General features: G+C 37.2%; 2 protein-coding genes across 2 annotated transcripts; one reads left to right on the forward strand and one right to left on the reverse strand.

Annotated features, from left to right (window-relative positions):
* The first annotated feature begins 3,929 nt into the window (after positions 1-3,929).
* Positions 3,930-7,118, forward strand: LOC130717425 (tubulin beta chain-like). The gene is made up of 3 exons (XM_057567642.1): positions 3,930-4,408; positions 5,653-5,922; positions 6,155-7,118. The coding sequence occupies exons 1-3, from the start codon at positions 4,006-4,008 to the stop codon at positions 6,835-6,837; spliced, it is 1,356 nt and encodes a 451-aa protein (XP_057423625.1). The 5' UTR covers positions 3,930-4,005; the 3' UTR covers positions 6,838-7,118.
* A 3,195-nt stretch (positions 7,119-10,313) lies between these two features.
* LOC130718286 (uncharacterized) lies at positions 10,314-12,357 on the reverse strand. The gene is made up of 4 exons (XM_057568836.1): positions 11,777-12,357; positions 11,611-11,682; positions 11,435-11,509; positions 10,314-11,031 (listed from the first exon to the last, which is right to left on the reverse strand). The coding sequence occupies exons 1-4, from the start codon at positions 12,110-12,112 to the stop codon at positions 10,552-10,554; spliced, it is 963 nt and encodes a 320-aa protein (XP_057424819.1). The 5' UTR covers positions 12,113-12,357; the 3' UTR covers positions 10,314-10,551.
* Positions 12,358-16,360: the final 4,003 nt, after the last annotated feature.

Below are 16,360 nucleotides of genomic sequence, written 5' to 3' on the forward strand. Positions count from 1 at the left end.
AATTTGAGTGGAAAATGAGTTTTCAAGGGAAAATCTCAAGTTGAAATGGAGTCTTGGTTTGCCATGGCGTGCCTCATTGCCCAAATGGTTTCCCTATGCCAAGGTGCCCCCGTGAGCTCCCATGTCAAAATTTGAGAATTATTGCCGCGTTGATAGATTTCCTAAGGCTAACCTATGCGAATTTTGGTGGAAAATGAGTTTTCAAGGGAAAATCTCAAGTTGGAAGGAAAACTTGGTTTGCCATGGCATAAGAAACATGGTTAGAGAAATATATCTTACCAACTGTGTTTACTATGGTTAATCACGTCTAAAATATAATTAAAGTGGATAAGAAACACCAATCATAAAATAAAACGAAAGGCAATAAAACATATAAGCGAGGTTCAAATTCATTAATTACATCTCAACAGCCTTGAGAAATATATCTAACCAATTATAGTAAGCATGAAAAACATAAAACTCTTAATCATGACTAACATCCCAGATAAAAGAAGAAGGTCTTCCCCGTCCTCAATCTCGTCCAAAGTGTTATGCCTCATTCCTCTGCCTCCACGACACTCCAAGGTCTTCCAAACTTGGTTAGAATGAAGTATATGATGTTATGAATTTGGAATGACTTTACGAACCTTATATGGACTTCTGAAACGCGTTTAAGGTTTTTCTCATGTTGCTTCACTAGTTCTATAAACTTTTTGGGCTCATTCTCTCTTCTGAGATATTTTCTGGCTCATCTGGAAGTTAGGAAAAACACATCCAAATTTCATCGTGATTCAAGAATGAACGAATCCGCACAAGTCATTCTACGAAAATTTCTTAGAATAAACAACTTGCTAAATTCACCAATTTTCCCTCTTTTTACCTATTTTTCTTATGTATTTCACTTTTCCTATTTTTTGACATGTTATTGCAAATACATCATAAAAAATACGAGTTCTATAAATATAATGCAATATCAAGGTGCAAACCACATGAAAAAATACGCGTCATTGTCCCATCCTGATTCGACTTTCAATGGAATCTTTGAGGATTACACATTCAATATCAGTGTGAGACCATGAGCAATGGATGTTGAGGATTGATGTTGAGGAGTGTTGAGGATTGTTGAGGGCATCCAATGGTTGTTGAGGTTTGTTGAGAGGAGAGAGGGATGGCCGAATTGTTGAGAATCCTCAACAAAGTTGAGAGGAGAGAGGGACGCCACGTGGCGGGAGCGGATAGGCCCAACCAGGCGCGTGTAAAACACGCACCGACAAGGGGCGTGGAGCCGGCTGAGAGGAGAGAGAAAACGCAGATGGAGAGAGGGAGCTGACACGTGTGAGGCAGTGATTGGTTCGCCGGATTTCTTTTACCCTTATCTTTTGAAATCAATTATTTAATCAAAAAAAACATTTTCTAGAAAAAAATTTATTGTCTATATTAAAAAAAATGAATTTGTTAAGTGTTTATTGTTTAATTTAATTTAAAACAATAATTGTAATTTTATGTAAATAATAAAAACAAAAATATAAAATTAAATAAAAATATGAAATAAAAAAGTGGTGGGGTAGGGTGAGTGGTGGGGTAGGGTGTTGAGAGAGAAAACCATTGGAGTGGGTAATTGTTGAGAGTGTGTTGAATTGGAGAGAGAAGATGATGTGGAGTGTTGGGAAGAGAAAAAGTGGGGTTGAGAAGGGGTAAACAAAACATTTTTTCAACAACCATTCCTCATGGTTTGAGGACGACACCTTGTAAGCTTCATGGGAACATCTGACACATAATTTCACATAGGGCTATTATTCTGCTCATCTTACTTTCAAAAGCGTTGGAGTGCTCTCAAATGTTAGTTATCATTGTGTAGGGTTCAAATATAGGTGGCTTTTGAAAGTTGTTTGGGAGTTGTATTGTTTTCAGTGCCAGCGAGTAAGGAGTTAGAAAAGGAAGGATCTCAACATCTATGTCAAGACGCAGCATATCCATCATGTTTCCTATAAGAGCAATTGTATGAGCCTGAATAATGTTTTGACGAATGGTGGGAACGTCTTGGCGATTCCTTTGATTATGGGACATATACATATGTGTTATCTTCTGGATACGTCTCTGAATGGCTGCGTTGCCCGCATGGACAGGAAGAGATTGTGCTTGGGTAACAAGCAAGGTTATGCTTGCATAGTGGGAGGAGGTTGCGCTTGCACCACAATGTGCACGTTCTGGGGCAACAATGGTTGCATAAGGACCTTGTTGACTGGCTAAAGCACTGCCAATATCCAGTTGCACTACATACACCTATGGAAATGACTACTCATTCGTGAAGATTACATGAACAAATGCTTGAATGAAAACGTTACGTAATATTAAAAATAAGCATTGAAAATTAAGCAGCATTCTCAATCGTATCAATTTCTCTTGTAAAGTGTTTTGGGGTCTAACATGTCTATAGGATACACTTTGCGAATGCCTTAGTGAAGCAATATTGACTTAGACAATCTAATTTTTAGGTAACAACACCCCTTTTTTCTATTGTAGTCAAGACCTTGGACTCTGTTCAATTCAATGAAATTCTGCTTGGTAAAAACAAAATGTTATGGGAGTCTATGAGGGAATGTCAAGTATGGAATATATACAATTATGAGGGTGGATAAGCTATTTTATATTTTACGTTTAGATGAGCTGATTCTTGATTTATCTACAAAATAAATATTATTATTCTAAGCTGTCTTTTTAAAAATCCTAGTTGGTAAATAAACCATCAGCAGCAATGCAGCATGTCACTAACGTTTTGTTTTATCCAATAGTTTAGAAGTGTTTTCACTTCGATCTACCATTTTTCCAAAAAGTAATCATTTAATTGAGTTAGATTGTATTTTTGTACACATTTTTTTATAGATAAATGTTAGTAAATTAATTCATCCTCCGGATTTGAACCCGGAACTCTTCACTCTTCATCTCGTTCAACTCTTATGACTCTAACTCTTACCCCTTGAGCTATCTTTTGATGACATATTGTATGCACATGAAAACTAATCCTGACAAATAGAAGCAAAGATGAAAAACAAAAACTTGGTTAAGGTGTGGGACCAGTGTGCCCTTAGACCAAGTGCAATGGTGGTGTTGAGAGGAGAGTTGAGGTAGTTGATAGGGTGTAGTGGTGTTGAGAGTTGTGTTGAAGATGAGGTGGAGGAGAGAAGGTGTTGAGAGTTCTCAACATGTTGAGAGGGGGTAACCGGTGTCATGTGGCGCGTTCTGCTTCGTTGTCCGGATTTTTATCATCTTAATCTTTTGAACTCAATTATTTCATTGCAAAAAAAATTTTCTGGAAGTTTTTTTTAACCAAAATTCATGATTTTTTTTTCCTCTATAAACAGAGACTTGGTTCGTTTTATTTGGACACAGAAAAAAAAACCAAGTTTTTCACTATTTTTATTATCTTTCTATTAGCCTATGTTTTGAAATGGATCACGACAATAAAATAAAATAAGTTAAGGAAATAAAATAAATTATTGTCTATATTTTAAAAAAATGATTAAATTGTTAAGTGTTTATTGTTTTAATTTAATTTAAATCGATAATTGTAATTTTATGTAAATCATAAAAATAAAAATATAATAAAAAAGTGGTGGGGTAGGGTGTTCGTGTTGAATGAAAAACCATTGGAGTGGATAAAAGTTGAATGAGTATTAAATTAGAGAGAGAAACTGATGTGGAGTATTAGCAACAGAAAAAGTGGTGTTGAGGTTGAGGGTGTTGAACCATTATAAATGGTCTTAGTTATAAATGGTCTTAGTTGAAGGGTGGAACACATGAAAGAACCGCTGGCCTGCCATACTTAAATAAACAAAATTCCCATATTGCCCTCCCATTATTACCCTTCCAACATTAACCTCCCACCCCTTACCACTTTCTATTTACCCCTCTCACAACCCCTTCCCACAACCACACTATAAATACAAATCAGTAACCACCATCATTTTCTCCCTCCCAAACCAAAATCTCAAACTCAATCATCATCACCACCATCGTAACAGAAGCATGAGGGAGATATTGCACATCCAGGGTGGCCAATGCGGCAACCAAATCGGCTCCAAGTTCTGGGAGGTAATCTGCGACGAGCACGGCATCGATCACACCGGCAAGTTCACCGGCACCGACTCCGACACTGATTTCCAACTCGAACGCATCAATGTCTATTACAACGAGGCCTCCGCAGGCCGCTACGTTCCTAGAGCCGTCCTCATGGATCTCGAACCCGGCACCATGGAGAGCATCAGATCCGGCCCCTACGGCAAGATCTTCCGCCCTGACAACTTCGTCTTCGGCCAGTCCGGCGCCGGTAATAACTGGGCTAAAGGTCATTACACCGAAGGCGCTGAGTTGATCGATTCCGTCCTCGACGTTGTTCGCAAAGAGGCCGAGAATTGTGACTGCTTGCAAGGTACATTACATGATCCGTGATCGTATCTATGTTTCTATATGATCAAAATGAATCGCGAGAGAATGAATTTCTAGTTCTAATAACTGCTTGCTAACAATCGGAACGCTGATTCTGGATGCAAATGCAATGCTGAATTGCTGGTTATCACTTTGTTGCATTGAATTGAGCAATGAGCATAGTTGTTTTGCTTTTTGTAGTTAATTAGTTAGTGTAAAGTGGTTTTTGTTTAAAGAAAACTTTTGAGAGCTTCTTTTTGTGTTTGTATAGTATAGTGATTGTTTCCTGGTCTGGTCCTTTTTGTTATTGTTTTAGATGTTAGAAGAAGATCTGTTAGATAAAGAATAAGAGTGAGTGTGGCAGAAGTAGATCTGGATTTCTTGAACTGAGCTATTGTGAGGATTTTGTCATTGTCAGCTTTCTACTGCAATTATTATTATTGATTGATGCTTCATTATTTAATTAGTTTTTTTCTTGTTGGTATTTAAGCCTCTAGAATAGATCGCTTGATTTGGGAGAAAATAATTGAGAAATGGTGGTGAGCTGTTAGAGGGTCCCGTGTTTCGTAGTGCAAAGACAGGGAGGGACCACGTCACCTTATTAGTATGATATTCCGTGATGCATTATAAACATGAAATATCTCCAAATATCTTTTCCTTTCCTCTTATCATATGTGATTGTGATGGCTCACCGACGATGACGATGCGATTTTACTTTAGCACTTTTACTGTCATGAAACTTCAGTGTTTGCCCATTGCTAAATTTGTAAATAGACATGAATAAGAAAACTCAAATTGGTAGTACCAAAATTGTTCTAAGCACATCAAAACATTTATTCCATTATAGATCTTTGGATTGGTTATCAAAAGCAATGCACTACAATCTGCATGGATAACTCAACTAGATTATCCATGCAACTCCTAACAGTGTGATTTATCAAAAACAGCAAAGGGTAGTTTCTACTTGGTCTTGCTATGTTTATGTTGCTTTATGTCATGTATAGACTATAGAACACAATTGTGGTAATGGATCTCTAACAGGATGAAGAATGGGATTGGCTCATTTGTGGTGTTGTAACATGCCTTCTTTGAGAAATCATTACTTTTACTAGAGTAACTAGGAAGCTGCTGCAGGAAATCTGATTTTTAATAGTTGAATTGTCTTGACATTCCACTAGCATTTGTGATTGTGATCATGCATATGTGTGTTAATTTTTATTCTGAATTTTATATTTAATCCTTTCTCAGGTTTCCAAGTTTGTCACTCGCTTGGAGGCGGCACGGGTTCTGGCATGGGAACCCTCCTGATATCGAAGATCAGGGAGGAATACCCAGACAGAATGATGCTCACATTCTCTGTTTTCCCTTCTCCAAAGGTCTCTGACACGGTTGTGGAGCCGTACAATGCTACTCTATCCGTGCACCAACTAGTAGAGAATGCAGATGAGTGCATGGTTCTTGACAATGAAGCACTTTATGACATTTGCTTCAGGACTTTGAAACTCACCACTCCTAGTTGTAAGTACCCCATTATCCCTCTACCCATGTAAGTCTGTGCTTATTATATATTAGATGAGTGTAGGGAATTTCATTTCAATCCATAAGAAGTGTTTTGTTTACTTACTTTTGATCGTGAAGTGTTTGTTGTGTCCGCATATATTTAAACTAAGTCTAATCAATCCGGCTTCTATAACTAGGCAATCAATGCCACCAGCAATAACTTGGTTTATTCTCATTGGTTTGATTGCAGTTGGTGATCTGAACCATCTGATTTCTGCAACTATGAGTGGAGTTACCTGTTGCTTGAGGTTCCCTGGACAACTGAACTCTGACCTCAGGAAACTTGCTGTGAATCTGATCCCATTCCCACGTCTTCACTTCTTCATGGTGGGTTTTGCTCCTCTCACCTCACGCGGGTCTCAGCAGTACGTCTCCCTCACTGTCCCGGAACTGACACAGCAAATGTGGGATGCCAAAAACATGATGTGCGCAGCTGATCCTCGGCATGGCCGATACTTGACAGCATCTGCAATGTTCAGGGGAAAGATGAGCACCAAAGAGGTGGATGAACAGATGATCAATGTGCAGAACAAGAATTCCTCGTACTTTGTTGAGTGGATTCCTAACAACGTGAAGTCGAGTGTGTGCGATATTCCACCCAAGAATCTGAAGATGTCGAGTACTTTTATTGGTAACTCCACATCAATTCAGGAGATGTTCAGGAGGGTGAGTGAGCAGTTCACTGCAATGTACCGGCGCAAGGCCTTCTTGCACTGGTACACAGGGGAAGGAATGGACGAAATGGAGTTCACTGAAGCAGAGAGCAACATGAACGATTTGGTTGCAGAGTACCAGCAATATCAGGATGCAACTGCAGACGAGGAGGAGGATTATGATGAGGGTGAGGAGAATGCTTATGAGGAGCAGCAGTAGTTGAACCTGAATGTACCAGAACCAAAACCTGAACAAACTTTGGTACTACCTAAGTGATAATCCACGTCGAAAATTAGTTACATTACCAAATTTGAGACTGCTCATGCATCTATATGGCTATCTGTAATTGTTCAATTCTCCTTGTTTTTCCATAATTTTGGTGATTTTTATTTCCTCTTCAGCTTGAATTGTTTGAAATGCACCCGCAGACAAAATGATGTTTGATTGTTCTATACTTAATGTAAGTGTATGAATAAGAAGTCGTCTTATCTAGAATTCTAGATGGTGGGCAATATTCACTTAAATTAAGCGTGTTTGATTCCGGGGATTCAGGGTTCTACCATGGAAAGTTTCATAATCACTTATATAGAGAACTTTATAAAGTGAACTTGATGGGGCTAGCGTGTTCTGGATTGTGTGACCTCTACCGATTGAAAACACACTACTAAAAGGTGAAAGTCGTGTCCCTTACTCATACATGAGATGCAGAATATGAATATGCATCATTTTGAGAGATAAGGTAAGAGCACTAATTCATGATTAAAGGAATTGACTGATGCACTTCTCTCCATTAAACTTCTGGAGCAACAGAAGCTAATTGTCCAGAAAAGGTTTATGAAAGGAAAAATTCAATTATGAGGAGGGAGACACATGAAATTAATTAGGTACGCTAGCAGGTACCAGTACCATTGGACTGGGCGGGACCTGATCATGATAGGACCCGCCCAAAGTTAAAGCTTGACGTGACTATAGGACGGCTAGGCGAGGCCTCCTTAGGGCGACCAACTCTCTGGGCCGAGGATTTATGAGGCCCAAAGGCCCAATTAAGCTAGCATTAGGATTTTAGAGGGTCACTATAAAAGGGGAGGTCACTAATTGTAAAAGGGATTTTTTCATTAATATATGACACTTTTATTTTCTCTTAGCTTGGTCTGCTAGGGTTTTGGATTAAGGTCTCTTTTTCATGTTAGATCTAGATCCAGAACAACCATCATAAATGAGAAAGAAAGGAGGTGCAGGGGCTAAAATCTCAAATGGGTTTATGGAAATGCCTTTTCAAATAAAATTACTAGTTATTTCATTTAAGAACATTGCAGAATGAATAATAATAATGGAAATTGTTTATATTGTACCAGGAATCAAGATGTAAATGGGTAAAACATGGAGATAGAATTCTAGGTTTTATTGCCACACTCCAAAATGTAAATGGTAATTTGACTTCAAATGCCAAGAGTTGGAGGGGATGGTGACTAATTACTTCATTATGTGACTAATTACTTGTGAACCGTGAGATATGTAGAGTTTAGGAAAAGAGGAGATGACTGATGAGTGAGAAAATTAGAGGGGCTTTGATTAGCAAGGGAAACTTGAAATCTCTCGGTCAATATATGACTTTCAGGCTCTCTTTTGTCAAAGCAAGTTGGCAACAACATGGTATTAAAGTGATGTCTGTTCATGACAAAAAAAAAACAAAAAGTGGTACTTGTTAAAGGGCTTTTAAGCCTAGTAACGATATCACAACTGTAATTATGGTCGCATCAACTCATAATTATTGTAATTTTGAGATATAATTGAACCGCATTTTAAAATTCAATACAACAACTCATTCATGGCTAAATTGGTTTTATTATAATATATAATTTTAGAAGTGTGGATTATTATGTTATCACATTATCATCTTCACTTTGTATCTTTTTAGGCTTAATAGCAGTTTTAGTCCCTTATCTATCTTGACTGTGCGATTTGGGTGCCAGATCTTTAAAACGTGCGATTTTATTCCTTGAGTTATTTTTTTGTGCGATTTTGATTCTGCCGTTAAAAATTTGACGGAGGTTGCTTAGTGGCCTACTATTGACACCACTTTGCTATTTGCACCCCTTTCTTTATCACACATCAGAAAAATAAAATGAATAAAAGCATAAAAGAAATAAAAAAATAAAATAAAATAAGAAGATCAGGAAAACAAAACTCCAGAAGGGTCTTCTCCACCCTCAAACCCAAAATCCAGAAGTGTCACACCATTTGAACGGGATGGGAGAAGGGTCGTCGGTGGTGGCGAAAATTGAACGGAGTGGAGGCAAGGGGCGGATTTCCGAGATCCAGGTTCTCCCTTCCCAGAAATTACGAACCCATGGGGTGGTGTTGGTGCAGGAAAGGCTTGCGATGGAAGGGATGGAAGATGGTTCGATATTAAAGCCTCTATGGATCTCCGTTTTTGCTATTCAAGGCTTCTGGATATGTCGCTGCGTGTGTTGGGAGAAGTCGATGGAGAATGTGATGAAGCCTCAGATTTGGGGTTAGAGTTAGGAATTGGAATTGGAATGGATGTACACAACCAATCAATTCTTAATATTTCATTCATTTGAGAAACATGTTATTTGGGTTCTGGGTTTGATGTACTATATAGGTTCTGCAATGATGATGAGGGAGGAAAGGAGGAGGGATGGGGTTGGAGCTTTTGTGGTTGAAAAGGAAGTAGTTGAAGATTTAGCCATGGAGGACTTCAATTTTGATTTTTTGGGCTGATGTTCAAAGTGAGAGTAAGAATGATGAAGGTTGTTTTTGGTAGAAGAGAAGGATGGAGGTTGATGAAGAAGATGATGGATAAAAAAAAGGAAAATAAAATTTAATGCTTAAGTGGAAAATTTTAATTATTTTTTTTAATGAAAATGCCATGTCAGCAAGTTTATGAATTGGACGGCAACTTGACAAAAGGACTAAAATCGCACAAAAAAAAATAATTTAAGGATTAAAATCGCACGTTTTAAAGATCAAGGACCCAAATCGCACGATCATAATAGATAAGGGACTAAAACTGCTATTAAGCCATCTTTTTATCATGTTAACTTTTTAGGTGAGGTGTTGTTTACGCTTGTCACCGGAAGACTTCGTGGTTTACTAAATTGTTTTTCACAAACTTATACTATGTTGAACTCCGCTTCGAAGCTCAACTGCATAAGAGAACTTATAAATCATCAACAAAGAAAAAGAGTCCACACTCCAGAACCTGATCCATGTGCTTTAGGGGTGAAGGCGAGAGCTAACTAACAGCATGGGTTTGAGGTATCCTGTCGGCTGGGCTTCTCCTGCTTCTTCTCGCGGATGTTGTAGGGATGTGCTTTAGGGGCTTGGGGTTGTTTTCTTTTTCCTTTATTTGTTGTCTTGCCCCAAAAAATAAATACCAAAATTCAACTAAAACTAATTTTGTAAGTGATATTTACTTGAATTTTAAAAATATATAACATGATGTTAAAATTAATTCATCACTAATTCTTAATTTAATTAGTTAATTTATGAAAACTTACATAATTGATAATAGATTTTACCAAATTGATTGAAGATCTTTTTTGGTACATAATTGTCAATGTTCGATAGCTAATTTATTTATAGAATTATGATGTTTGATTATTTACAGGAATTAATTTAGCAAACTCACTCATTCGTAAGACACAATAGTTCAGGTTAAATTATTTATTTATAGAAACTACAATTGATTGTGATTATAATTAGTCAATACCTTTTTACCCGCATTTATGGATTATTCTTTGAACATATAAAGGTGAAACTTGTTGAAAACGAAACTAGCATATCACAAATTTTAAGTGATACACTCCTAATAACCTTCCCTATATCTATAATAATAATGTCAAATCTTCTCTAAACCTCTAACAAAAAATAGTGGTGGAAAATTATAAAGATATGCAAATATTTGAATCATGTATAAGAAAATCGTGATTTGCTGCTACTTCCAATGGACTTCTTCGTCTTGAGTCTGCAAATTTGAAGCCTTCTCTGCCTCGCTTCAGCTGCTGCCATGGCTTTACTTCTACTCCAATCCTTGTTCACCCTGCTCTTATCCAACGGTTCATAACAAGCCAGGGTCATATCAAACGGTTGACAAGAGCCCACGTGGATATACTCTCCAGCAGTGAGGTTGAGATCAAGAAGGGGTCGTAGTGGGCCTCCACCAGCGTTGACCCGGCCCAGTGTACTAGAGGAAGAGACTGATGATGCCACTGTGAACGACGTCGTTGCACACAGATCCTCAGAGGGCCCACGCTTGTGATTCTGATTGGCCATTGTTGAAGGTTCACAGTTCTGCTTTTGCTCATTGGAACAGTAGTTGACTCTATACTCCAATTCCAAATTGGGGTTTTTGGATTCACTTTCAGTTTCAGAGCCATTGTTAGTTAGCTGTAAAAACAAATAGCAATCACAAAAAATTGATTGGCACCACCATCTATTTTTTTGATGAAACAAATTCCCAAAAAATAGGTAAACAAAACAATCAGGCAAATAAAATATTTAATAATAATTATAACTATATCCTTTTTCTCTCATTCCAATTTTACCATCTTTTTTCCTTTTCTTAGTCAATAACAAATTTCCCTTACTTTCTCAGCAAGACAAGATATTGCATGAATGGCAACCGCGAAAAAAATCAATAATCAATGATCATGGTGAATACATGGGAGGAAAAACATAATTACACAATACTGGAAAAAAGAACCAAACTTAGATAAGCTATTTGGATTGAACTCTAGTACATATATAAGATTCAATAAAAAAAAAAGGGAAATTGGTAGCACAGTAGTACCTGTTGTTTCCTTTCTCTTAGCTTCAAATTGAACTTCTTGAGCTGGTCATAGTGACTTTTCACCTTGTCTATCGCCTGTTGCATTGCAAATTGCACACATCAAAACAAAAACACACATACCAAAGAGTTATTCATGAATAAAAAAAGAAAAATTATTAACTCCACCATTAACTTACTTGATTGAGCGACTCTTTAGTTTTGGTCAAGTGGTCTTCTAGTTCTACCATTCTCAGATAGTGTTCTCTTTTCTTTTAACAGAAAAACAAAAACCAAAAATCAGAAAAGGATAAAATAATATTAGAAAAAAGAAAGAAGAAGATAACAAGACTATAGAAAACTCACACTAGCAAGAGAGGGTTTCGCTTTAAGCTTCTCATCTGATTCAGTCCGCGAAAACGAAAGAGGGGAAGCAGGGCTCACAGGACTCACGGCGGCGGCGCCGTTGGTTCTGTTATTAGCACCAGCACCACCGTGACGAGACGGCGTGGTTTGCGGCGAAGAAGAAAGATAGAGGGTGTCTTGAATTGCAGATCTCTTCCTTTTTCGGCCCCAAGTGAATGAAGGTCGATCGACCCAGAGGCGAGGCAAGTCGAGGAGGATTCGAGCAACTTCCATCTCTTTTTCAGACCAGTCGTCAATGCTCTGTTGTTCCATGTCTCTGTTATGATTCTTCATCATGAGTGTGTGTTTGTTTTCAATGAATGAATGGGGTGTTATTGTGTGAGTAGAATGTGATTTTAATGAGAAGAAACACAAGAAGGAATTGAAAAAAAGAAAGACAGAGAGAATAAGGATTACAAAGAGAGAGTTGTTGCCTCTAGCTGTTCCGGTTCTTGGTTAATAAAAGGGAGGAATTTGGGAATGAAATCCCTCAGTGCCTCCACCAATTGACACGTGTCACTTGTGGAAACATACCAGCGTCTCTAGGGTTTAAGGAGAGAGAGTCAGACCTTGTGAAATTTTTATTTTTTATTTTATTTATGAGTGTGATTTTCAATATTTCTTTGTAAGTACTATGTTTGAATGGACAAGATGGTTCAATCACAAAACTAGTGAATTGATTGACTACATTACAAGGGTAAAAGTAAAATCAAACTAATCTAAAAATCAATCAAAGATTGATGATATTGATAGAGAATCTTTTGTGAATCGGTCAAATTTTATATTTTTTTAAGTTTAATGTAGATTTAATTCACTTTTACTCTCTTATTTATTGATTTCGTGAAACTGATTCTCCTACTTTTTTCTTCATATATTTGGTTCCCTAATTTACTAGTTTAGCGGTTTTTGTCCTTTATTTTTCCAATTTTAGTCATTTAGTTGTGTGATTTCACTATTTTGATCTCCTACTTTTTCTTTGCAAAATTTTCTCATCAAGCAATGTAATTATGGTTTCAACATTAAGTTTGAGGTTAAATATGTTTTAGATCTTTGTCATATATGGTCAAATTCAAATAGCTCATTAGAAAAAAAATTATGAGTTGTGGTCCTTGACCAAAGTAAGTAGAAGCTCTCTCCCCACTAAACTTTCAAATATTTCACTAATAGCATACATAATTTAAAGATAGAGTCTTATATTTCTCCGACAAAACACGAATGTACATAGAGAGTTAGGGGGATTTTTATTGGTAATGGTGGTGACGTTGGCAGTGGCGGATCCAGGACCCGGGGTCACGGGTTCAAATTTTTCCATGATCTTCCTAAAATTAAAAACAGGCCATAATCAGTAAAAAACAGGGCAGCACTACTCTGTTTTAACAAAAGAAAACAACACTCCTAGTCTCCTTCAAAAGAAGACTACAAGTACACTTTTTTTTTGTCAGCAAAAGTTAAATTAAATTAATCAATCCTACTACAATATACCCGAACAGAAACATAGAAACATGTACAAGAACACTTTCCCACAACTCAAGCCAAAACCAATGATAGAACAAAAATGAAGCTGAGGTTGCAGACTCTTTTACAATAGGCAGAAACTTCAGCCTTCAAGAATACACATCCACGAGACCCACTCACAAAGTCTCAAGATAATAAGCGTTAAGGCTTTAAATATTCATTTAGCACTAACAACAACATATAAATGGTTTGTTGAGTTTTACTTTTCATAAGCTGTATTCAATGAGCTTGGACTCAAATGTCAAATAAAACTATTTTGAATTGGAACCAGTTCTTGTTAAATAATTGAATACATAATTAGTGAACCAGTTTCTTTGATACAGTTTATGACAAACGATAAATTCAAGAGTGTGGAGCATAGAGTTTTTTGGTAAACAAAATTGTATTATAGAGGTACTAGGGGTACCTCAAACCATGGTATGTACAAAGAGATATATGATGGAACAAAGGAAAATGAAAAAAATAAGAGAAGAGGAATCAGAAACAGTGTTGCAATGGTACCAGCATAGATAACAGGTGCCAAACTACTTCACAGTATAGTAAAAAACAGAACTCCCACTGGTCACAACAAGAAAAAGAACACAGCTTCAGAGAAAACCAATGCAGTACTTCGGATTGGCTATCCAATCATACATAGAGCAGCAAAAATCTTTGTTCCCAGCTCTCAGCCAGTTCCATGGAGCATAGAGTGGTGGCGAACCATGTTGGTCCAAGAGTATCAGTTCATTCAAGCTCTCATTTGGGCTAAATCCACAACTCTGGTTTTAGTTTTTCCCCATTCTTGAAAATAATTCTAGTTTGAGTTTTTCCTCCAATCTAAGAGTTTTCCCCCCAATAAATCAATAGACACCTTACCTCACCCAAAAATTAAATTATCAATCAATCATATTCATGGTTGCCTGGAAAATCAAGCATCAAGCTTGAGAAAGGAGAAGAGAAAGAAAATCAATTTAGGGAAATCAGCCATACCTAGGGTAGAGCGGCAGAGGGGCAGCTGGACTGGTGGACGGTGGTGGCGTGGTGGTGGTCGGTGGTGGTGCGACGTGTCGTACGTGTGTGCTTGAATCTTGATGACGACCAGACTTAGTGAGAGTGAGAGGGTGATGGCATGGTGAGCATGAATCGTGAGAGGGTGAAAGCGTGAGTCTGTGACTGTGAGTGTGTGAGAGAGAGAGAGAGGAGAAAGTGGGGGTTTGGGTGCAAATTAAAATTCTCAGGGGGATCAAAAAAACATTACAGGAGGGTAAGTAGAATTTTTTTTCCAGGGGGTTCATCCCTAGTCGTTGGGTTGGAATGGGAGGAGGAGGATGAGCAAGAAGAAGATGAAGGGGAATGTTTGGGCTTAAGATAAATTTATAGGTTTTGAAATGAAAATATGTATTTATGGTTTTTGAGATGATTAAGAAAAATGGGGAATGACTTAATTTTATTGTAGAAACTTTTAAGAGACCAAAATAGATGTGAAAATGTTAGAATATAATATTAGAATAAAATATTGAGCAAGTTTTTGGGTTGAGTTAGGCCTACCAAATTCTAATATGGTATTAGAGCCTATCCTAGATTCAATTGTCGACTCCTCATGTTTGGGTCACCCGTTTCATTCCATGCTCCAGATGTCCAACCCTGAGCGTGAAGGGGTGTGTTAGAGTCTCACATTGATTATAGATGTGGTCAATCAAGCACTTATAAATGGTAGTACAAAACTCAACGAGTCCCACATTGGCTATAGATGTGGTCAATCAAGTGCTTATAAAGGGTAAAGCAACCCTCACCTCTTGAGCTAGCTTTTGGGTTGAGTTAGGCCTCCCTAATTCTCATATGGTATCGGAGCCTATCCAAGATCCATTTGTTGACTCCCCATATTTGGGTCACCCGTTTCATTCCAAGCTCTAAATGTCCAACCATAGGCATGAGGGTGTGTGTTAGAGTCTCACATTGGCTATAGATGTGGTCAATCAAGTGCTTATAAATGGTAAAGCAACCCTCACCTCTTGAGCTAGCTTTTGGGTTGAGTTAAGCCTACCTAATTTTAATAGGTAAACAACTTAGTATTTATATACAAAGGTCTTGTGTTAATAGTTAACTAGAAAATAAATCTAAATTAGATTACATGCATAATTACATCATAATAAATCAAGAATAAATATTCTGAGATTTTATTCTAATATTATATTCTAATAGAAAAGATTACGTGGAAGCTTATGTGGATTTGTGACCAGATAAAAATATGTCACATAAACTTTACGACATCATAAAGACCATGTTAAATCAAACAAAAATTTTGAAGGATGGAAAAATACAATTTTTGCCACTGACCATTTTAGATTCATGCCCATAAAATATTTAACCCTTAAAAATATAACATGTTGCTATTAAAAGTTTGTGGGTGGGTGAGGAACTCAAGGTAATGTGAAAACCTTTCATGGATTTTCATGGGCTGACTATAATTACTATGTGAGTGGTTTGATTAGGGAAAAAAAGTAACATTATGAGTGAGTGATTATTTCAAATATATTTTTAGGAGCTAGAAACTACGAATTTAAATGCACTTCTACAAATTAGAGATTGGAAATATATTTAACTCAATTTTAAGAAATTTTCGGAACAATAACGTTTTTTGGTCGATCATCATAAGACAATGACTCCCACCGCAATTTTTTTAAATTACTTTTTGAATATCCAATTTTACTATTTACACACCCATAAAAAGAAAAAGGTGTTAGGGTGTGTCAAAAACAAGAAGGGTGTCTAAAATTAATATTTTTCGGGGATGACACCATGCTAGCCCAAAAGATACTCTTTAAGCCCATCAACCCAACCTCGCAGTCCATGGGCTTCATGAACTCGCGTTCAAGAAGAAGAAGAAGAACATTGACCAAAAAAGAGAACAAGCAGAAGAACCTACTCGTATTGGATCCAAATAATCTTGGGTCAATCCTTTACAAATCAGGTGCCCCAGCAGGGGTTTTTCCATTTTTTTTATTAAACCTCATACCTGATTAAGGGGATTTAAGTATATAGACAAAAAAA

The sequence above is a fragment of the Lotus japonicus genome, chromosome 5 (assembly GCF_012489685.1).
Source record: "Lotus japonicus ecotype B-129 chromosome 5, LjGifu_v1.2".
NCBI lineage: Eukaryota > Viridiplantae > Streptophyta > Magnoliopsida > Fabales > Fabaceae > Lotus > Lotus japonicus.